A 24,168-nucleotide genomic window follows, 5' to 3' on the forward strand; every position below is an offset into this window, starting at 1 on the left:
TAATGAGCAAAACGTTCGGATGTTAAACGCACTATTTACGCGTGGCTGGGAGCAGGTGTAGATTTCTTTCGTACCAACTAACATTTGGAAAATACGAACATTTTAATGAATCCGAAAATTTACGCCAGAACCACTTTACACACGATTTACACAAGAATTCGTTCTGCTCGTGTTTCATGAATGAGACCCACTGTGTGCATCTCACAACAGTTCCTATAAGAGCAAATTATAGATTATCATGACAGAATATGCTAATTAAAGATAGTTAACGCCACATCATCTACATAAATTCATCAACTAACCATTCAGAGACATCCTGTTGCATTCTACGTGTTATCACTTCTTCTTGAGTATCTCCATCATTGTCTGACTAACTTTAAACATAAAAGGCAGAACAGTTTCTGTAATTTTAGTGTGTGTCTGCGTGGGGTAATCGGAGCTGCTAACACACACAAGCTCTTGAAACCCCGCCCTCTGTATCGGGGGCAGCAACTAATTTGCATTTAAAGGGCCAGACACAAAACGGTGTGTTTTTGCTAACCTTCAAAAAGTGACAACTTTAACATGCTATATAAAAATATCTGTGAGGTATTTTGAGCTAAAACTTCACACACACACTCTGGGGACATCAAATATTTATTTTACATCTTGTGAAAAGGGCATTTTACCACCCCTTTAAAACCAGGAATATTTCATGAATAGAGTTATCAGTAAAAAAAAAAGAGTAAAAGCCTGGAATTGAATTCAAAAGACTTTCTTTTAAATTTTAGAAATAAAACTCCAATTGGAGATAGGGTGGAAATTATCATAGAAGTGGTATCCAGATTTGCTTTGTTTTCATGATAAGATGACACCGTGGCATATTTAAGGCAATCGGGTACAGTTCCAGTGTAAATATGTGTTTGTGGAGGAATAACATCCTTGAGTTTGTTTTCAACCGTTTTTTCTGTTCTGTTATTGATTGAGTTTCATAGGCTACGTTCAGACTGTCAGTCCAAATCAGATTATTTGTGTAGGCCTATCCGATTGGAATTGATCTAAAATTATCGATGTCCACACTGTATCGCAACTGTTCATATCCCATTTGTGTGTCCATGCTGCCCTTACATTTTCAGGAATATCTACATTGGTTTCTTTGGCGTTGTCAAAAACAACAACGAAAACCACATCACGGACGGGTTTGCAATAAAGTTGTTGTCTTATTTACATTTTACAACATGGAAATGTGTAGTCACACATTGGACAACTGCATCTTCTAAGGCAGAGGTAGAGACTTTATTCCGAACTGTCATCTCTGCCGGTTTCAACACACTTCTCCGTTATATTATAATTTCCTGCTAATCCGGCACTTTGCAACAACACCGTGTTGTTTCTGAGGCAACTTTCAGCATGTGTCCTATAACAGCGTCTGACATTTACGTGGCGTGAGAAAGTCACATAAACCATGTGAAAACCGATTTGGAAAATCCGTTTCAAAAATCGTATTTGGACTGAAAACTCTGAATGTAGCCATTGACAGTCCCTAGGCTGTTAATTGGTTCTCCTCCGTTCCCTGCCTGGTTTCTGATTGATTTGAGTATTCTTTTCAGATGTGTCTTGTTAATTAACTATTATATATTAATTTTATCTTAAAATATGTCAGTGACATTGTTTTGTTTCAAGATGCACACCAGAAGTGCTTTTTTTCTAAGGCACATTTACTGTCTGTGTCTCCTGAAACTTTAGTTATAACATCAGCTTGTATGCTAAGTGATTAATTAATTATTGATCTCATTAATTAGCAGATTTGCTCCAATAATGAGTTAACGAGTCATCCAGGTGCTACAAAGGGTTTTCTTTTTGGCTTTAAAAGTCCCGGTTGATTTAAAACTTTAGTTTGAATGGTTTCTTGGTTTTCTTAGTGGCTTATTTTGTGGTTTATAGAATGGGTTTGATTAAAATGACTGTTTTGGTGATTCTTTATCATCATTTGGTATGGCATGGTGAGTTTAATATTTTGTTTAGTTGTCTGTGTTTTTTTTTTTAAGTCAATGTGTTTCTATTCAGCTCCACAGTTAAACATGGGTCCTTAGACCTTTTTGTGTTTCTTAATCTAACATACTCTTGTATTAAAGTAATATGAGTTTATACCAATCCACTTACATTTATTATAATAAAAAAGTTTCTCTATCTATCTGTAGACAATCTGGTTGGTGGGTGGTGGTGGCATCGTGCTTCTCTCAATGCCAACTTCGGCCAGGACAATTCTGAGGGGTCTGGTTCTGTCAACGCCACCTTCAGCCAGGACGCTTCTGAGGGGTCCGTTTCTGTCAATGGCACCTTCAGCCAAGACTATGCAGAGGGGTTGGTTTCTGTCAATGGCACCTTCAGCCAGGACGCTTCTGAGGGGTCCGTTTCTGTCAATGGCACCTTCAGCCAAGACTATGCAGAGGGGTTGGTTTCTGTCAATGGCACCTTCAGCCAGGACGCTTCTGAGGGGTCCGTTTCTGTCAACGCCACCTTCAGCCAGGACGATGCCGAGGGGTCCGTTTCTGTCAATGGCACCTTCAGCCAGGATGATGCTGAGGGTGTCTAGTTCTGTCAACACCACTCTCCGGTCCCTCTGTTTAGGGGTCTGGTTTTATTTTGGCCCGTTCTATTTAACTGTTAACATGAGCCAAGATTCTGTGTAACAAAATAAAATTGTATGTCTTTGAATGGTTTGGTTTCTGTTAACTCTACTTTGCTAAATGTGCTTAAACAGCCAATTGGGTCAGTTTGTAGTGATTGTAACACCTGCACTGTAAAAAATGATTTGTTAGTTTGACTCAAAAAAGTAAGTTACCTGGTTGCCTTAAAATTTTGAGTTCATTGAAACTAAAAATGTGAGTTTTTACAACAAGTGATTTTGTTGTTTCAACTATTATTTTGTTATTTCAATCAAAGATAATTTTTTAACTTAACGTTGTTTTGTTGTCATAACTTAAGATTACATATTATATCAACTTATTCAAGCAATCAAAGGAATTAAGTTAACTTACAAATGTAAGTTCACTCAACTTAACCTTAACTACATATAGTTTGTTGTAACAATTAACTGAAAAGTTTACACGGTTGCCTTAAAATTATGAGTTAAATCAACTACATATAGTTTGTTGTAACAATTAACTGAAAAGTTTACACGGTTGCCTTAAAATTATGAGTTAAATCAACTACATATAGTTTGTTGTAACAATTAACTGAAAAGTTTACACGGTTGCCTTAAAATTATGAGTTAAATCAACTACATCTAGTTTGTTGTAACAATTAACTGAAAAGTTTACACGGTTGCCTTAAAATTATGAGTTAAATCAACTTCAACACAACTTAACATGACAAATACTTTTTTGTTAAAACGAATTCTGGAATAACAGCACAAATAAACCATAACTTTATTATAACATTCACACAAATATGAATTCATTGAATTGTCTTATTTTAGTATAAATGAGTATGATAGAATTAACTGCTGCTTCAATAAAAACATTAAAACACATTAAAGCAGCAGGACACAAGCTGTTGCTATAAATGGCAAGCATGTGTGAGAATAAACAAATGCCAGTGTAATGACATTAACATCAGCTTGAATTAAGTGCAATAGAATAAATAAAAATAAAAAAAACATTTAATGAACATGACATGAAAATTTCATTTTTCAAATTTCAAAAATCCTTTGCTCAAAACAATATTTTGTCTGTTCAATAAAACAAAACAAGTATTGAGTATGCGAGTATGTACAACCTCATAAAGTGAATGAAATAAGAAAACTGTTGACAAGATAACCACAAAATATCAGGCCAGTGAGGCCACATTTCATAACAAATCTCAACAAATATTAAAAAGCATTTCTCAAACAGCATTAAAAGGGTTATTTCACCCAAAAATTAAAATTGTCATTACTCACCCTCATGTTGTTCCAAACCTGTAAGACATTTATTCGTCTTTGGAACACAAATTAAGATATTTTTAATAAAATCTGAGAGCTTTTTGTCAATCCATTGACAGTCTATGCAACTACCACTGTCAAGCCCCAGAAAGGTAATAAAGACATCATTGAAGTAATCCATGTGACTCCAGTGGATTAACCTCAAGTTTATGAAGTGACGCGAGTGCTTTGTTTGCTCAAAAAAAAAAATATATTTACAAAATATTAATCTATCAATCTCCAACGCACGTTCAAGTTTTTTTTGTGCAAACAAAGCACTCGCGTCACTTCATAAACTTGAGGTTAATCCACTGGAGTCACATGGATTACTTCAATGATGTCTTTATTACCTTTCTGGGGCTTGAAAGTGGTAGTTGCATAAACTGTCAATGGATTGACAAAAAGCTCTCAGATTTCATTAAAAATATCTTAATTTGTGTTCCAAAGACAAATGAATGTCTTTCAGGTTTGGAACGACATGAGGGTGAGTAATGACAATTTTAATTTTTGGGTGAAATAACCCTTTAAAACTAACCCTGCGAAGCAGGTTTCTTCATCTATTCCAGATTTTTAAAGGCTTATACCAATTTATAACATTTTATAATGAAAGGGTTAGTTCACCCAAAAATGAAAATTCTGTCAGTAATTACTCACCATCATGTTGTTCCAACCCCGTAAGACTTTCGTTCATCTTCGGAACACAAATTAAGATATGTTTGATTAAATCTGAGAGCTGTCTCACTCCTCCATAGGCTTCTTAAGGGATTGAAACTTGCCAGCCCAGAAAGTTATTAAAAACATCATTAAAATAGTCCAAGTGGCTCAACCATATGTTTATCAAGCGACGAGAATACTTTTTGTGTGCAAAAATAGGGATGGGCATTTTTGTCATTTCGATCATCAACAGGTCTCAAAAACGAGTAATTAGGGGGGCGGGGCTTGTGCGGGGGGCATGGTGTGTCCGTCATGAAAATGTTAGGAAATGTTACATGTAAGACTGTTACGATAATTAATGTTGACAAATAAAAATATGACATTAAACATGAAAACATGAACGTATGACTAGAAAAAAATAACACTATGATGCATCAATGTTTTCGAAAAAGAAACATCTAAAAGCAATAGCTGCTTGAGGTAAAGCTAAAGAGTAAATTATCTCTAGTAAACTGAAGCACGTTCTACGACAACCTATGAGATTAATAATCAGATATCCTAGATACAGAACATAAACGTAACATTACAACTTGCATTAACAAATATACTATTTGATATACTATTTGCGTAATATATCTGTGCAGCGCGTCTGTGTTGCACATCACCACGTAGGCTTACTATTGGCCGACGCTGGTCATGTGTGTGACGCGTGTGACGTGCAACACAGACGCGCTGCGCAGATATACTACGCAAATATACTCAGGCCAACGGAAAATATAATGAATAGTGGAATAAAGTCATTAGTTCTGTTTGTTTTTTTGCGCACAAAAAGTATTCTCGTCGCTTGATAAACATACACAAGATATTCAGCATTATAATGAGAACAGGATTGTGATAGAATGTTGTAAATTCTCTGCTTTAGTTGCTCGTGTATCAGCGCGCTGTTAAGGGAATAGCGCATCCAAAATTTCCCTATCAAACCACTGACTGTAAAAAACTAGTTAACATGCGCATTCGCGTCCTTTTGTTCATGCAAGTTGTAATGTTACGTTTATGTTCTGTATCTAGGATATCTGATTATTAATCTCATAGGTTGTCGTAGAACGTGCTTCAGTTTACTAGAGATAATTTACTCTTTAGCTTTACCTCAAGCAGCTATTCCTTTTAGATGTTTCTTTTTCGAAAACATTGATGCATCATAGTGTTATTTTTTCTAGTCATACGTTCATGTTTTCATGTTTAATGTCATATTTTTATTTGTCAACATTAATTATCGTAACAGTCTTACATGTAACATTTCCTAACATTTTCATGACGGACACACCATGCCCCCCGCACAAGCCCCGCCCCCCTAATTACTCGTTTTTGAGACCTGTTGATGATCGAAATGAGAAAATGACAAAAATGCCCATCCCTATTTTTGCACACAAAAAGTATTCTCGTCGCTTGATAAACATATGGTTGAGCCACTTGGACTATTTTAATGATGTTTTTAATAACTTTCTGGGCTGGCAAGTTTCAATCCCTTAAGAAGCCTATGGAGGAGTGAGACAGCTCTCAGATTTAATCAAACATATCTTAATTTGTGTTCCGAAGATGAACGAAAGTCTTACGGGGTTGGAACAACATGATGGTGAGTAATTACTGACAGAATTTTCATTTTTGGGTGAACTAACCCTTTCATTATAAAATGTTATAAATTGGTATAAGCCTTTAAAAATCTGGAATAGATGAAGAAACCTGCTTCGCAGGGTTAGTTTTAAAGGGTTATTTCACCCAAAAATTAAAATTGTCATTACTCACCCTCATGTCGTTCCAAACCTGAAAGACATTCATTTGTCTTTGGAACACAAATTAAGATATTTTTAATGAAATCTGAGAGCTTTTTGTCAATCCATTGACAGTTTATGCAACTACCACTTTCAAGCCCCAGAAAGGTAATAAAGACATCATTGAAGTAATCCATGTGACTCCAGTGGATTAACCTCAAGTTTATGAAGTGACGCGAGTGCTTTGTTTGCACAAAAAAAACTTGAACGTGCGTTGGAGATTGATAGATTAATATTTTGTAAATATATATATTTTTTTGAGCAAACAAAGCACTCGCGTCACTTCATAAACTTGAGGTTAATCCACTGGAGTCACATGGATTACTTCAATGATGTCTTTATTACCTTTCTGGGGCTTGACAGTGGTAGTTGACAGATTTCATTAAAAATATCTTAATTTGTGTTCCAAAGACAAATGAATGTCTTTCAGGTTTGGAACGACATGAGGGTGAGTAATGACAATTTTAATTTTTGGGTAAACTAACCCTTTTACTGCTGTTTGAGAAATATTCTCCTTTAATATCCTTTTTAATATTATTTTAAGCCATCAAGCACAATGTCCTCCTCTAACACCACAGCCACATCAATTATTTCCTTTGGGAGGAGGTTTGCAGTGTTCTCCTCTGTAACCACCAAGAGTCCAACATTCATCCCCTTCACCACCTCTTCCTCATCAGTTGGCTAATAAGAGAAAAAGGAAATTATTATGAATCACAAAATTACAAATTTACAAAGCATTTGTAGGTAACAATGAATGAGTGTTAAAGGAACACTCCACTTTTTTTGAAATAGGGTCATTTTCCAACTCCCCTAGAGTTAAACAGTTTTACCGTTTTCGAATCCATTCAGCCGATCTCCGTGTCTGGCATTATCACTTTTAGCATAGCTTAGCATAGATCATTGATTCTGATTAGACCGTTAGCATCTCTCTCAAAAAAATTACCAAAGAGTTTTGATATTTTTCTTATTTAAAGGGATAGTTCACTTTGAAATTAATTTTTGATATGTTTTAGCTTACCTCAAGGGCATCCAAGATATAGGTGTCTTTGTTTCCACAGTATTTTCAATTTTGATATTTTTAGGTCAAACCGTTCTTGTCTGTCAGTCATATAATGCAGGTCTATGGGGTCCACCTCAAAGAGCATGCACAGAGAAGTCCAAATTAAACATGACTTAATGACTCGTAAATGTAAGTACACATTGATGGCCTAAGACACGAAACGAGCCGTTTGTGTGAGAAAACTAACAGTATTTATATCGTTTTTACCTCTTGTAATCACAGTCACGTCCTTCTGTGTGACGTGTACGCAAACTGATGCATAGATATATATACACTAGATGCCGCATTAAAGACATTCGTTCAAATGAACTGCCGTAGCCAAGGCGGCATCTAGTGTAAACATCTATGCACCAGTCTGCGCACACGTCACACACCAGGATGCACTCGCGCCCTCAGATCACTTTGGACGTGGCTGTGTTACAAGAGGTAAAAACGATATAAATACTGTTAGTTTTCTCACACAAACGGCTCGTTTCGTGTCTTAGGCCATCAATGTGTACTTACATTTACGAGTCATTAAATCATGTTTAATTTGGACTTCTCTGTGCATGCTCTTTGAGGTGGACCCCATAGACCTGCATGATATGACTGTCAGACAACAACGGTTTGACCTAAAAATATCAAAATTGAAAATACTGTGGAAACAAAGACATTTTTAAAGACATATAAAAATGCCCTTGAGGTAAGCTAAAACATATCAAAAATTTATTTCAAAGTGAACTATCCCTTTAAACCTTGACTCTTCTGTAGTTACATCGTGTACTAAGACCGACGGAAAATGAAAAGTTGCAAATGAAGAGTATAGTTCCTAGCCATAACGGCCTAGAAAATCGCAACTTTTCATTTTCCATCGGAAAATGAACACATTTTCATTAATAAAAATTCAATAATCTATATTCACCTTTCATAGTTCACTTCCAAAATATTCAAACTGTTTAAAAATACAACCTATAATATTCAACAGGCAATTTTCAGTCCATTTTATTTCGTTTTACAAATTCACTTCCACAAATTCGACAGTAAATTCAACATTGACATCCAGGAACTGCAGGAAAAAGCTGTAGATTACCGAGCATAATCTCCATCTGTTGTTAATCAACCTCACCAGCAGGGGGTGCAAGCGTGTGTTGTTGACGAAGACCAGAGCAACAGTTAGAGCAAGCCATTCATTCATAAAAACTGATTTATAGAAATGTAAGTGTATTTGTGATTATTATGAGGACTGTTTTTATGTTTAATTCAGTGTCTTCACGGTCCCTGTGTAGACTACATGCATCTTTCTCTACCGTGAACGAGATTGTAATGTTATTCCCCGATGCTGATGTACAGAACGAATGTTAAATTTGAGGTAGACATATATTTCTCTTGGTTGTTTAGTTGCCTTAACTTTATATCGCGGCGATGTGTTGCAGGCTACTGGGTTTCCCTCAATAATTCAGGATTGCTGGACATATAAAACGCTTAGCTTAAAGGACAATTCCGGTGCTAAATGAACCTAGTGGTAATTAACACATGGTTACCGAGTCGATGGTTCTCTGGGATGCGTTTTCATGATAATCGAATGTAAAGAGTTTTATCTCTAAAAACAGATTAGCTTATAACGCTAGTATATGGGGCATCGAATATAAGTAAAAAGAAGTCGCTAGTTAATACCACTAACACGGCTCAAAATAGCCTCACACTAACACGGTAGCATAATGAGGGTCCCTACATGCAAACCGAAGCATTGAGAACTTTGTAAGCGTACAGATAGTTTAATAAGAAGATACTTTATAAAGACAGTACACGTCGCGTATACAGGCAGGAGCCATCTTTGGAAAACAGTCTCGACCAGTTGAGCCACGAACGGCGTGCTACGTGAGCTGAACTGTGACTTAAACCTATCGACTAGCACGACGTTCGTGGCTCGACTGGTCGAGACTGTTTTCCAAAGATGGCTCCTGCCTGTATACACGTAATATACTGTCTTTATAAAGTATTTTCTTATTAAACTGTCTGTACGCTTACAAAGTTCTCAATGCTTCGGTTTGCATGTAGGGACCCTCATTATGCTACCGTGTTAGTGTGAGGCTATTTTGAGCCGTGTTAGTGGTATTAACTAGCGACTTCTTTTTACTTATATTCGATGCCCCATATACTAGCGTTATAAGCTAATCTGTTTTTAGAGATAAAACTCTTTACATTCAATTATCATGAAAACACATCCCAGAGAACGATCGACTCGGTAACCATGTGTTAATTACCCCTAGGTTAATTTTTTCGCCGGAATTGTCCTTTAATAGACGAATACAGTGATATAAAAGTCCAAACTCGCACCTTATTGAGAAGGCTGTATTATTTGGCTACAGGCAAGCAGAGTCAGAATATGCACAAAATTTCACACCAAGTGTTTCCCAGTGATATACTGGTTATAAAGTTGGCTTGACGATGGACATTCGCGCATTTAGGGGCCGTCTCTAAAGTTACACGACATCGGTATACACGTTTCTAACTTCAATAGCATTGGAAGAGAATGACTTAGTCATAAACCAACTCTAAAGTGTTCATGTAGGTGTCAAGCATGATGTACACCTTTTTCATTTATTTATATTTATTCAAATAAATAGAAGTTTGCTATTGAAGTTAGAAACGTGTATACCAATGTCGTACGTAACTTTAGAGACGGTCCCTAAATGCGCGAATGTCCAACGTCAAGCCAACTTATAACCAGTATATCACTGGGAAACGCTTAGCGTGAAACTTTGAGTGTTAAGTTCATATTCTGAGTCTGTTTGCCTGTAGCCATATAGTACAGCCTTCTCAATAAAGTGCGAGTTTGGTCTTTTATATCACTGTATTAGTCCATTAAGCTAAGCGTTTTATATGTCCAGCAATCCTGAATTATTGAGGGAAACCCAGTAGCCTGCAACACATCGCCACGATATAAAGTTAAGGCAACTAAACAACCAAGAGAAATAATGTCTACCTCAAATGTAACATTCGTTCTGTACATCAGCATCGGGGAATAACATTATAATCTCGTTCACGGTAGAGAAAGATGCATGTAGTCTACACAGGGACCGTGAAGACACTGAATTAAACATAAAAACAGTCCTCATAATAATCACAAATACACTTACATTTCTATAAATCAGTTTTTATGAATGAATGGCTTGCTCTAACTGTTGCTCTGGTCTTCGTCAACAACACGCGCTTACACCCCCTGCTGGTGAGGTTGATTAACAGCAGATGGAGATTATGCTCGGTAATATACTGCTTTTCCTGCAGTTCCTGGATGTCAATGTTGAATTTACTGTCGAATTTGAACCACTGAATTTGTGGAAGCCAATTTGTAAATAAAGTGGACCAAAAATTGCCTGTTGAATATTATAGGTTGTATTTTTAAACAGTTTGAATATTTTGGAAGTGAAATATAAAAGGTGAATATGGATTATTATTATTATTATTTAATTTGTATTAATGAAAATGTGTTTGAAATGAAATATTCACAGCTTAAATATACAACCATGTTGAATTTCAGCCCATAAAAATGCAATGCATTAAAATGCAAGCATGGTTAATGCAATGCATTTTTTTTTTTCAAGTAGTGCAATTCAACAGGCTTTTTTATTTCAAAAACATTTGCCATTATTTTACTTCCATACGACTCGCTTTTGCTTCGTTCATGGTTTTGGAGTAGGCGTGGGTTTGGACATGATTTGCAAGGAGGGGGGATCTATGTTTTCAAAGCTAGCAGGCTAAAGTTAGCATTTCCCAGATGACCTATTCCACCTTTAACTTATATTATTTAACTGTACAGTTGTGGAGTAAAATTCACTTTAAATAAGATCCCCATTACTCATTTTCATTCATGCAAATAACATGGACTATTTCTGCCACCTGGTGGAAAACAAACACTTACAATTATATGAAATTTCTGCTCTTGGCTCCTTTACCATTCATTGCTTTTGGATTTACTATAAAATTACTATGATAACAAACTGTAGCACTTTTACTGTACTGAAGTATAGCAAGTATAACGTTAGTAAAGTCTCATGCCATTTAGATGAAGCGATTTTTTTTTTTTTTAACAATACCAGACCTTGACAGCCTAGAAGGGTAATAACTTATTTAATCTTAGACTAAACCAGTTGAGACAGAGACATATTGAATTTTAAAATGAACGTTACTTACCATAAACAGCCCAGCTGTGAAGAAAATGGCGTCTTCCCGTTCTGGTGTGATCCAAGTTAACTGTTACGTCGTGTGGCAAACATGTCCATAAGCTTAACAAGTCTGAAATATCACAAAAAAAAGATTAATTTGAACACTTATTGCTTCAGAAGCATAAGTATAACAGTAACGTTACAATCTCTATAAGGCTACTTATTGCCGTTCAACCTGAATGCATTATTAACGTTAGCTGCTATTAACGTTACTTTAAAACGGGCAATAACGTTACGCATTCGTGTTTAATCACGGGGAAAATGAAAAATGACTAAAATATTATTATTTATCGGGATTATTTGAAGGTTGAAACGCTTCACTAACAGCCTTAACTAAACTGTAACGTTAAAGATGACATAAGAAACACTATTTTACCTCAATGGAAACGTCTGGAATTTCTGAGGGGAAATTATTACTTATAGATTAATTTAAACCATCTTCTGATTTTCTAGGAAATAAATTTAATTACCCTTAGACAAAAACAGCCTATAAGACATTGAATTTAAAAATTACTTACCATAAACCGTCTTTCCTTGCTTCTGAAGAGGCTGAGAAGAAAATCGCGCCTTCGCATTCAAGTGTCGTCTCTGTGTTGTTTACTCCCGGTCGTTCGGCGCATGCGCAGGGAAAATTAAGACTCAGAGGTCTTGTGAACTATCTCTATTAGTAGAATCAACTAATGTTTTTATTTTATATCAGTGCATTGCCGTCAAGCCATTAGTTTAATCAACCTAAACTAAAAATGTTTTGTTATCTGAACAACCTTAGTGAATCTAAGTTAATTTGACAAAAGAAAATTTGTTGTGTTAACAAATCATGGGAATAATTTTTTACAGTGTGGGTAACTGGTGACCTGTCTTTTGAAATTAGGTTTATCCCAACAAATCTTGTGCTGTGAACACTGATTCTTTCCAGCTTAATTTATGTTAAGACTAATAGGACATTGACTTCCTAAGTATATTTAAAAAAAGGCAATGTTGCTAAATAGCATTGCTATACCCCAATGGTCAGTTTTTCTATTCAATTATGATTTTCTATTTAACATTTATTCTAGAAATTCTTAGTTGTATATATTTGGACCTTATACAAACCAAAAAGTAGGTCCTTGTCACTTGGCTTGCGCATCCTCACTCTAATCACATGGAAGAGTTAACTCTGCATTCTTTCTATTGACCTTTCTGTAAAATATTGCTCCATTCATTTTCTGAAAAGAAACCAATTTGTTATTTTATACATAAACAAAACTATACAATAGTAAAGACTTATAACTGCAATCAGATTATTGATGTTACCATCTATAGAAAAAATCCCATTGGGGAAACCCATTACTGCAATTCCACTGTGGTACAGTGTTGCCAAATGGCATCATACCTATTTTTTCATAGTGTGGGGTTGCCATATGGAAACATTGATATTTTCTCAATTTAGAGTAAAAACATGTTAGACAAAGTTGATTTGTTAATAAAAAGATCTAATTTACTTATCAAAGATGCTGAAAGAAACAATACCCCTTGAGAAGAGATGTTTAGAAATGAGGTTAATGGAGCATTTTCTGGAGCACTTCAAGGTGTCTTCTGTATGAGGGTGATTGTGGGAAAGAGAGTTTTAGAGGGACATTTAAATGTTATTTGACTTAAAACAGCGCATCATTGGCTGCCATTTTAATTCCCATAATGCAATATATATATATATATATATTTTTTTTCACAATTACAAGGAAATTATTAGAAATTAATTTTACCATAAAGGGTTAAAAATCAAACACACTCTTTTTGTAATAAGTTATATAACTAACCCATTTTCTTTGTATTCAATGTTTTGTTATATGCCTTCTCTATCTCTTTCTGTGCAGAAAATCTGTTGAACGGCCAGAATTATTTTGTTTGTGCATCCAGTTCTGTCTTAGCCTGGCTCCGCCCTCCTATGTGCTTCCGCTCAATTTTCATTTTCCTTCAGAACTACATCTGGGATTGTGGTGTATTCTTGGGTTTTCTCCAGTCAATTTTTAACCGGTCCAATCAGCGAAAAGAGGGAGTGGCTGAGAACGATGATGTTGAGGTCGTGCGCTAGTTTGAGTCGTCATACGTCACGACCAAAATAGCGACTGGTTATGGCAGATCCAGAGTGGCTCTGGGCAATAGTTTTAAACTTCAACAGAGGACCCGCCTTAGAGGAAGTTAACACTTGTCAATGGAGAGAGGCCAGACTCTGTACAAATGAAATGTACGAGAGTCTGGTAGAACCAGGCTAGTTCTGTCCACCTCCAGAGAGAAGAATTCAGCAGGATACCCCTGAGGGGTCCCGTTCTGAGATTGCCACCTTCAGTCAGGACGCCTCTTGAGGGCTTCGGTTCAGATTCACATTTTTGAAAAACAGTCCAAAAATGTCTTCACTGATATATCAGGTTACCTGTACCTGTCCCAGTATAAAATTCATGTTTAAGCTTTTTCAACTGAGAGCAACTTGTGTAACAGGTATACAAATTGTGCTGTTCAATGTATGTATTGTTAAGTAGAATTCACACAGAATTATTAATTTACATATACCATAGCTGCCTGATCGAAATGAGTTATTATTCGTTATTTTGTATCAGGAACATGACTTCATGTTTGAGCTGTTCTAACAGAAAGCAACTTGCACTGATATATTTTAAAATATGTCAGTGACATTGTTTTGTTTCAAGATGCACACCAGAAGTGCTTTTTTTCTAAGGCACATTTACTGTCTGTGGCCCCATTTACACGTACATGGTTATTTTGAAAAACGGAGACATTTCCCTTCGGTTGTGCCCCTCGTTTACACGCAAACGGAGAATTCTCCTCTGAAAATGATTCTTTCTAAAAACTCCGGCTAGAGTGGAGATTTTGGAAAACTCCGTTTGCACATTTGCATGTAAACTGAGAAAAACTGAGTTTTAGGCAGTCGACGTCACTGTATGCGACAGAACTTGCACTGCGTCAAAAGAGCGACCTATATTTTCGGGATTCTGATTGGCTAACGTGGGCTTGAGCTTCTCATTACACTGCCACCTATAGGTTTGGCATGCTCTTGACGGCATATACACGGGTTCGTGTAAATGAACACTTTTCTGAAAACGGAGAGGGTGAAATGTCCGTTTATGAAAATAACCGGCCACGTGTAAACGTAGCCTGTGTCTCCTGAAACTTTAGTTATAACATCAGCTTGTATGCTAAGTGATTAATTAATTATTGATCTAATTAATTAGCAGATTTGCTCCAATAATGAGTTAACGAGTCATCCAGGTGCTACAAAGGGTTTTCTTTTTGGCTTTAAAAGTCCCGGTTGATTTGAAACTTTAGCTTGCATGGTTGCTTGGTTTTCTTAGTGGCTTATTTTGTGGTTTATAGAATGGGTTTGATTAAAATGACTGTTTTGGTGATTCTTTATCATCATTTGGTATGGCATGGTGAGTTTAATATTTTGTTTAGTTGTCTGTTTTTTTTTTAAGTCAATGTGTTTCTATTCAGCTCCACAGTTAAACATGGGTCCTTAGACCTTTTTGTGTTTCTTAATCTAACATGCTCTTGTATTAAAGTAATATGAGTTCATACCAATCCACTTACATTTATTATAATAAAAAAGTTTCTCTATCTCTCTGTAGACAATCTGGTTGGTGGGTGGTGGTGGCATCGTGCTTCTCTCAACGCCAACTTCGGCCCGGACAATTCTGAGGGGTCTGGTTCTGTCAATTCCACCTTCAGCCAGGACGATTCTGAGGGGTCTGGTTCTGTCAACGCCACCTTCAGCCAGGACGATTCTGAGAGGTCTGGTTCTGTGAACGCCACCTTCAGCCAGGATGATTCTGAGAGGTCTGGTTCTGTCAACGCCACCTTCAGCCAGGACGATTCTGAGAGGTCTGGTTCTGTGAACGCCACCTTCAGCCAGGATGATTCTGAGGGGTCTGGTTCTGTGAACGCCACCATCAGCCAGGACTATGCAGAGGGGTTGGTTTCTGTCAATGGCACCTTCAGCCAGGACTATGCAGAGGGGTTGGTTTCTGTCAATGGCACCTTTAGCCAGGACTATGCAGAGGGGTCCGGTTCTGATAACGCCAACTTCAACCAGGATGATGCTGAGGGGGTCTAGTTCTGTCAACACCACTCTCAGGTCCCTCTGCTGAGGGGTCTGGTTCTATTTTGGCCCTTTCTATTTAACTGTTAACATGAGCCAAGATTCTGTGTAACAAAATAAAATTGTATGTCATTGAATGGTTTGGTTTCTGTTAACTCTACTTTGCTAAATGTGCTTTAACAGCCAATTGGGTTAGTTTGTAGTGGTTGTAACACCTGGGTAACTGGTGACCTGTCTTTTGAAGTTAGGTTTTTCACAACAAATCTTGTGCTGTGAACACTGATTCTTTCCAGCTTAATTTATGTGAAGACTAATAGGACATTGACTTCCTAAGTATATATATTTAAAAAAATGCTATGTTCCTAAATAGCATTGCTATGCCAAAATGGCAAATGGTCAGAGTTTTTCTATACAATTATGATTTTCTAATTAACCTTAATTTGAAAAAAATGATAGTTTTATATACTTGGAACTTATGCAAACCAAAAAGTAGATCCCTGTGACTTGGCTTGCTTATCCTCACTCTAATCACATGGAAGAGTTAACTCTGCATTCTTTCTATTGACCTTTCTGTATTATATTGCTCTTTTTCTGAAAATAAACCATTTTGTTATTTTATCCATGAATACAACTATACTACAATAAACACTTATAACTGCAATCATATTATTGATGTGACCACCTATAAGAAATCCCAATGGGGAAAACGCATTACTGCACTTCCACTGTGGTACAGTGTTGCCAAATGGCAACATACCTATTTTTTCATAGTGTGGGGTTGCCATATGGAAACATTGATATTTTCTCAATTTAGAGTAAAAACATGTTAGACAAAGTTGATTTGTTAATAAAAAGATCTAATTTACTTATCAAAGATGCTGAAAGAAACAATACCCCTTGAGAAGAGATGTTTAGAAATGAGGTTAAAGGAGCATTTTCTGGAGCACTTCAAGATGTCTTCTGTGTGAGGGTGATTGTGGGAAAGAGAGTTTTAGAGGGACATTTAAATGTTATTTGACTTAAAACAGTGCATCATTGGCACAATTACAAGGAAATTATTAGAAATGAATTATACCATAAAGGGTTAAAAATCGAACACTCTCTTTTTGTAATAAGTTGTAAAACTAACCCATTTTCTTTGTATTGAATGTTTTGTTATTTGCCTTCTCTATCTCTTTCTGTGCAGATAATCTGTTGAACGGCCAGAATTATTTTGTTTGTGCATCCAGTTCTGTCCTAGCCTGGCTCCGCCCTCCTATGTGCTTCCGCTCAATTTTCATTTTCCTTCAGAACTACGTCTGGAATTGTGGTGTATTCTTGGGTTTTCTCCAGTCAATTTTTAACCGGTCCAATCAGCGAACAGAGGGAGTGGCTGAGAACGATGACGTTGAGGTCGTGCGCTAGTTTGAGTCGTCATACGTCACGACCAAACGTTAGTGATTGTTTATGGCAGATCCAGAGTGGCTCTGGGCAATAGTTTTAAACTTCAACAGATCTGACCCGCCTTCAAGGAAATTAACACTTGTCAATGGAGAGAGGCCAGACTCTGTACAAATGAAATGTACGAGAGTCTGGTAGAACCAGGCTAGTTCTGTCCACCTCCCGAGAGAAGAATTCAGCAGGATACCCCTGAGGGGTCCCGTTCTGAGATTGCCACCTTCAGTCAGGACGCCTCTTGAGGGCTTCGGTTCAGATTCACGTTTTTGAAAAACAGTCCAAAATGTCTTCACTGATATATCAGGTTACCTGTACATGTCCCAGTATAAAATTCATGTTTAAGCTTTTTTAACTGAGAGCAACTTGTGTAACAGGTATACAAATTGTGCTGTTCAATGTATGTATTGTTAAGTAGAATTCACACAGAATTATTCATTTACATATACCATAGCTGCCTGATCGAAATGAGTTATTATTTGCTATTTTGTATCAGGAACATGACTTCATGTTTGAGCTGTTCTAACAGAAAGCAACTTGCACTTATATATCTTAAAATATGTCAGTGACATTGTTTTGTTTCAAGATGCACACCAGAAGTGCTTTTTTTCTAAGGCACATTTACTGTCTGTGTCTCCTGAAACTTTAGTTATAACATCAGCTTGTATGCTAAGTGATTAATTAATTATTGATCTGATTAATTAGCAGATTTGCTCCAATAATGAGTTAACGAGTCATCCAGGTGCTACAAAGGGTTTTCTTTTTGGCTTTAAAAGTCCCGGTTGATTTGAAACTTTAGCTTGCATGGTTGCTTGGTTTTCTTAGTGGCTTATTTTGTGGTTTATAGAATGGGTTTGATTAAAATGACTGTTTTGGTGATTCTTTATCATCATTTGGTATGGCATGGTGAGTTTAATATTTTGTTTAGTTGTCTGTTTTTTTTAAGTCAATGTGTTTCTATTCAGCTCCACAGTTAAACATGGGTCCTTAGACCTTTTTGTGTTTCTTAATCTAACATGCTCTTGTATTAAAGTAATATGAGTTCATACCAATCCACTTACATTTATTATAATAAAAAAGTTTCTCTATCTCTCTGTAGACAATCTGGTTGGTGGGTGGTGGTGGCATCGTGCTTCTCTCAACGCCAACTTCGGCCCGGACAATTCTGAGGGGTCTGGTTCTGTCAACGCCACCTTCAGCCAGGATGATTCTGAGGGGTCTGGTTCTGTGAACGCCACCTTCAGCCAGGACGATTCTGAGGGGTCTGGTTCTGTCAATGCCACCTTCAGCCAGGACGATTCTGAGGGGTCTGGTTCTGTCAACGCCACCTTCAGCCAGGACGATTCTGAGGGGTCTGGTTCTGTCAATTCCACCTTCAGCCAGGATGATTCTGAGAGGTCTGGTTCTGTCAATTCCACCTTCAGCCAGGATGATTCTGAGGGGTCTGGTTCTGTGAACGCCACCTTCAGCCAGGACGATTCTGAGGGGTCTGGTTCTGTCAATTCCACCTTCAGCCAGGACGATTCTGAGGGGTCTGGTTCTGTCAATTCCACCTTCAGCCAGGACGATTCTGAGGGGTCTGGTTCTGTGAACGCCACCTTCAGCCAGGATGATTCTGAGGGGTCTGGTTCTGTCAACGCCACCTTCAGCCAGGACGATTCTGAGGGGTCTGGTTCTGTCAATTCCACCTTCAGCCAGGACGATTCTGAGGGGTCTGGTTCTGTGAACGCCACCTTCAGCCAGGACTATGCAGAGGGGTTGGTTTCTGTCAATGGCTCCTTCAGCCAGGACTATGCAGAGGGGTTGGTTTCTGTCAATGGCACCTTTAGCCAGGACGATTCTGAGGGGTCTGGTTCTGTGAACGCCACCTTCAGCCAGGACTATGTAGAGGGGTTGGTTTCTGTCAATGGCTCCCTCAGCCAGGACTATGCAGAGGGGTTGGTTTCTGTCAATGGCACCTTCAGCCAGGACTATGCAGAGGGGTTGGTTTCTGTCAATGGCACCTTTAGCCAGGACTATGCTGAGGGGTCCGGTTCTGATAACGCCAACTTCAGCCAGGATGATGCTGAGGGGGTCTAGTTCTGTCAACACCACTCTCAGGTCCCTCTGCTTCGGGGTCTGGTTCTATTTTGGCCCTTTCTATTTAACTGTTAACATGAGCCAAGATTCTGTGTAACAAAATAAAATTGTATGTCTTTGAATGGTTTGGTTTCTGTTAACTCTACTTTGCTAAATGTGCTTAAACAGCCAATTGGGTTAGTTTGTAGTGGTTGTAACACCTGGGTAACTGGTGACCTGTCTTTTGAAGTTAGGTTTTTCCCAACAAATCTTGTGCTGTGAACACTGATTCTTTCCAGCTTAATTTTATGTGAAGACTAATAGGACATTGACTTCCTAAGTGTATATATATATTTTTTTTTAAAGGCAATGTTGCTAAATAGCATTGCTATACCACAATGGCAAATGGTCATGGAGTTTTTCTATACAATTATGATTTTCTATTTAACATTAATTTTAGAAATTGATAGTTTTATATACTTGGAACTTATGCAAACCAAAAGGTAAATCCCTGTGACTTGGCTTGCTTATCCTCACTCTAATCACATGGAAGAGTTAACTCGGTGTTCTTTCTATTGACCTTTCTGTAAAATATTGCTCTTTTTCTGAAAAGAAACCATTTTGTTATTTTATACATAAATGCATAAATGCAACTACTACAACAAACACTTAGAACTGCAATCATATTATTGATGTTACCACCTATAAGAAATTCCAATGGGGAAACACATTACTGCACTTCCACTGTGGTACAGTGTTGCCAAATGGCAACATACCTATTTTTTCATAGTGTGGGGTTGCCATATGGAAACATTGATATTTTCTCAATTTAAAGTAAAAACATGTTAGACAAAGTTGATTTGTTAATAAAAAGATCTAATTTACTTATCAAAGATGCTGAAAGAAACAATACCCCTTGAGAAGAGATGTTTAGAAATGAGGTTAATGGAGCATTTTCTGGAGCACTTCAAGATGTCTTCTGTGTGAGGGTGATTGTGGGAAAGAGAGATTTGGAGGGACATTTAAATGTTATTTGACTTAAAACAGTGCATCATTGGCACAATTACAAGGAAATTATAAAAAATTAATTATACCATAAAGGGTTAAAAATCGAACACACTCTTTTTGTAATAAGTTATATAACTAACCCATTTTCTTTGTACATACTATATTTTCTCAATTTAGAGTAAAAACATGTTAGACAAAGTTGATTTGTTAATAAAAAGATCTAATTTACTTATCAAAGATGCTGAAAGAAACAATATCCCTTGAGAAGAGATGTTTAGAAATGAGGTTAAAGGAGCATTTTCTGGAGCACTTCAAGGTGTCTTCTGTGTGAGGGTGATTGTGGGAAAGAGAGTTTTAGAGGGACATTTAAATGTTATTTGACTTAAAACAGTGCATCATTGGCACAATTACAAGGAAATTATTAGAAATGAATTATACCATAAAGGGTTAAAAATCGAACACTCTCTTTTTGTAATAAGTTGTAAAACTAACCCATTTTCTTTGTATTGAATGTTTTGTTATTTGCCTTCTCTATCTCTTTCTGTGCAGAAAATCTGTTGAACGGACAGAATTATTTTGTTTGTGCATCCAGTTCTGTCCTAGCCTGGCTCCGCCCTCCTATGTGCTTCCGCTCAATTTTCATTTTCCTTCAGAACTACGTCTGGAATTGTGGTGTATTCTTGGGTTTTCTCCAGTCAATTTTTAACCGGTCCAATCAGCGAACAGAGGGAGTGGCTGAGAACGATGACGTTGAGGTCGTGCTCTAGTTTGAGTCGTCATACGTCACGACCAAACGTTAGTGATTGTTTATGGCAGATCCAGAGTGGCTCTGGGCAATAGTTTTAAACTTCAACAGAGGACCCGCCTTCAAGGAAATTAACACTTGTCAATGGAGAGAGGCCAGACTCTGTACAAATGAAATGTACGAGAGTCTGGTAGAACCAGGCTAGTTCTGTCCACCTCCCGAGAGAAGAATTCAGCAGGATACCCCTGAGGGGTCCCGTTCTGAGATTGCCACCTTCAGTCAGGACGCCTCTTGAGGGCTTCGGTTCAGATTCACGTTTTTGAAAAACAGTCCAAAAATGTCTTCACTGATATATCAGGTTACCTGTACATGTCCCAGTATAAAATTCATGTTTAAGCTTTTTTAACTGAGAGCAACTTGTTTAACAGGTATACAAATTGTGCTGTTCAATGTATGTATTGTTAAGTAGAATTCACACAGAATTATTCATTTACATATACCATAGCTGCCTGATCGAAATGAGTTATATTCGCTATTTTGTATCAGGAACATGACTTCATGTTTGAGCTGTTCTAACAGAAAGCAACTTGCACTTATATATCTTAAAATATGTCAGTGACATTGTTTTGTTTCAAGATGCACACCAGAAGTGCTTTTTTTCTAAGGCACATTTACTGTCTGCGTCTCCTGAAACTTTAGTTATAACATCAGCTTGTATGCTAAGTGATTAATTAATTATTGATCTAATTAATTAGCAGATTTGCTCCAATAATGAGTTAACGAGTCATCCAGGTGCTACAAAGGGTTTTCTTTTTGGCTTTAAAAGTCCCGGTTGATTTGAAACTTTAGCTTGCATGGTTGGTTGGTTTTCTTAGTGGCTTATTTTGTGGTTTATAGAATGGGTTTGATTAAAATGACTGTTTTGGTGATTCTTTATCATCATTTGGTATGGCATGGTGAGTTTAATATTTTGTTTAGTTGTCTGTTTTTTTTTTAAGTCAATGTGTTTCTATTCAGCTCCACAGTTAAACATGGGTCCTTAGACCTTTTTGTGTTTCTTAATCTAACATGCTCTTGTATTAAAGTAATATGAGTTCATACCAATCCACTTACATTTATTATAATAAAAAAGTGTCTCTATCTCTCTGTAGACAATCTGGTTGGTGGGTGGTGGTGGCATCGTGCTTCTCTCAACGCCAACTTCGGCCCGGACAATTCTGAGGGGTCTGGTTCTGTCAACGCCACCTTCAGCCAGGATGATTCTGAGAGGTCTGGTTCTGTCAACGCCACCTTCAGCCAGGACGATTCTGAGAGGTCTGGTTCTGTGAACGCCACCTTCAGCCAGGATGATTCTGAGAGGTCTGGTTCTGTGAACGCCACCTTCAGCCAGGACGATTCTGAGGGGTCTGGTTCTGTCAACGCCACCTTCAGCCAGGACGATTCTGAGGGGTCTGGTTCTGTCAACGCCACCTTCAGCCAGGACGATTCTGAGGGGTCTGGTTCTGTCAACGCCACCTTCAGCCAGGACGATTCTGAGGGGTCTGGTTCTGTCAACGCCACCTTCAGCCAGGACGATTCTGAGGGGTCTGGTTCTGTCAACGCCACCTTCAGCCAGGATGATTCTGAGGGGTCTGGTTCTGTCAATGCCACATTCAGCCAGGACGATTCTGAGGGGTCTGGTTCTGTCAACGCCACCTTCAGCCAGGATGATTCTGAGAGGTCTGGTTCTGTGAACGCCACCTTCAGCCAGGACGATTCTGAGGGGTCTGGTTCTGTCAATGCCACATTCAGCCAGGACGATTCTGAGGGGTCTGGTTCTGTCAATGCCACATTCAGTCAGGACGATTCTGAGGGGTCTGGTTCTGTCAATGCCACATTCAGTCAGGACGATTCTGAGGGGTCTGGTTCTGTGAACGCCACCTTCAGCCAGGACTATGCAGAGGGGTTGGTTTCTGTCAATGGCACCTTTAGCCAGGACTATGCTGAGGGGTCCGGTTCTGATAACGCCAATTTCAGCCAGGATGATGCTGAGGGTGTCTAGTTCTGTCAACACCACTCTCAGGTCCCTCTGCTTCGGGGTCTGGTTCTATTTTGGCCCTTTCTATTTAACTGTTAACATGAGCCAAGATTCTGTGTAACAAAATAAAAATTGTATGTCTTTGAATGGTTTGGTTTCTGTTAACTCTACTTTGCTAAATGTGCTTTAACAGCCAATTGGGTTAGTTTGTAGTGGTTGTAACACCTGGGTAACTGGTGACCTGTCTTTTGAAGTTAGGTTTTTCCCAACAAATCTTGTGCTGTGAACACTGATTCTTTCCAGCTTAATTTTATGTGAAGACTAATAGGACATTGACTTCCTAAGTGTATATATATATTTTTTTTTAAAGGCAATGTTGCTAAATAGCATTGCTATACTACAATGGCAAATGGTCAGTTTTTCTATACAATTATGATTTTCTATTTAACATTTATTTTAGAAATTGATAGTTTTATATACTTGGAACTTATGCAAACCAAAAAGTAGATCCCTGTCACTTGGCTTGCTTATCCTCACTCTAATCACATGGAAGAGTTAACTCTGCATTCTTTCTATTGCCCTTTCTGTAAAATATTGCTCTTTTTCTGAAAAGAAACCATTTTGTTATTTTATCCATGAATACAACTATACTACAATAAACACTTATAACTGCAATCATATTATTGATGTGACCACCTATAAGAAATCCCAATGGGGAAACACATTACTGCACTTCCACTGTGGTACAGTGTTGGCAAATGGCAACATACCTATTTTTCATAGTGTAGGGTTGCCTATATTTTCTCAATTTAGAGTAAAAACATGTTAGACAAAGTTGATTTGTTAATAAAAAGATCTAATTTACTTATCAAAGATGCTGAAAGAAACAATATCCCTTGAGAAGAGATGTTTAGAAATGAGGTTAAAGGAGCATTTTCTGGAGCACTTCAAGATGTCTTCTGTATGAGGGTGATTGTGGGAAAGAGAGTTTTAGAGGGACATTTAAATGTTATTTGACTTAAAACAGCGCATCATTGGCTGCCATTTTAATTCCCATAGTGTAATATATATATATATATAAAAAATTTTTTTCCAACAATTACAAGGAAATTATTAGAAATT

At 37.5% G+C, this 24,168-nt stretch overlaps 4 protein-coding genes and 1 long non-coding RNA gene across 6 annotated transcripts; 4 read left to right on the top strand and 1 right to left on the bottom strand.

Moving 5' to 3' along the window:
• The first annotated feature begins 1,871 nt into the window (after positions 1-1,871).
• Positions 1,872-3,067, top strand: LOC306990431 (uncharacterized protein). Its single transcript, XM_079597286.1, has 2 exons — positions 1,872-1,982; positions 2,181-3,067. The coding sequence occupies exons 1-2, from the start codon at positions 1,925-1,927 to the stop codon at positions 2,573-2,575; spliced, it is 453 nt and encodes a 150-aa protein (XP_079453412.1). The 5' UTR covers positions 1,872-1,924; the 3' UTR covers positions 2,576-3,067.
• Positions 3,068-6,838: 3,771 nt separating this feature from the next.
• On the bottom strand, positions 6,839-12,392 carry LOC306990910. Its single transcript, XR_013795973.1, has 3 exons — positions 12,210-12,392; positions 11,660-11,761; positions 6,839-7,107 (listed from the first exon to the last, which is right to left on the bottom strand). It is a non-coding gene; the product is annotated as an uncharacterized lncRNA (long non-coding RNA).
• Positions 12,393-14,991: 2,599 nt separating this feature from the next.
• On the top strand, positions 14,992-16,504 carry LOC306990433 (uncharacterized protein). The gene is made up of 2 exons (XM_079597288.1): positions 14,992-15,119; positions 15,315-16,504. The coding sequence occupies exons 1-2, from the start codon at positions 15,062-15,064 to the stop codon at positions 15,797-15,799; spliced, it is 543 nt and encodes a 180-aa protein (XP_079453414.1). The 5' UTR covers positions 14,992-15,061; the 3' UTR covers positions 15,800-16,504.
• A 1,446-nt stretch (positions 16,505-17,950) lies between these two features.
• Positions 17,951-20,102, top strand: LOC306990432 (uncharacterized protein). The gene is made up of 2 exons (XM_079597287.1): positions 17,951-18,124; positions 18,318-20,102. The coding sequence occupies exons 1-2, from the start codon at positions 18,067-18,069 to the stop codon at positions 19,295-19,297; spliced, it is 1,038 nt and encodes a 345-aa protein (XP_079453413.1). The 5' UTR covers positions 17,951-18,066; the 3' UTR covers positions 19,298-20,102.
• Positions 20,103-21,823: 1,721 nt separating this feature from the next.
• LOC306990434 (uncharacterized protein) lies at positions 21,824-23,842 on the top strand. 2 transcript variants are annotated; one of them, XM_079597290.1, is made up of 3 exons: positions 21,824-21,985; positions 22,181-22,774; positions 22,821-23,830. In XM_079597290.1, exons 1-3 carry the CDS (start codon positions 21,928-21,930, stop codon positions 22,940-22,942), a joined length of 774 nt encoding a protein of 257 aa, XP_079453416.1. In that variant the 5' UTR covers positions 21,824-21,927; the 3' UTR covers positions 22,943-23,830. The 2 variants fall into 2 exon arrangements, with proteins under 2 accessions (XP_079453416.1, XP_079453415.1); XM_079597289.1 differs by having other exon boundaries at positions 22,181-23,842.
• The last annotated feature ends 326 nt before the right edge of the window (positions 23,843-24,168 follow it).

Source organism: Phoxinus phoxinus, assembly GCF_949152265.1.
Source record: "Phoxinus phoxinus genome assembly, chromosome: 22".
In the NCBI taxonomy this organism is placed as follows: domain Eukaryota; kingdom Metazoa; phylum Chordata; class Actinopteri; order Cypriniformes; family Leuciscidae; genus Phoxinus; species Phoxinus phoxinus.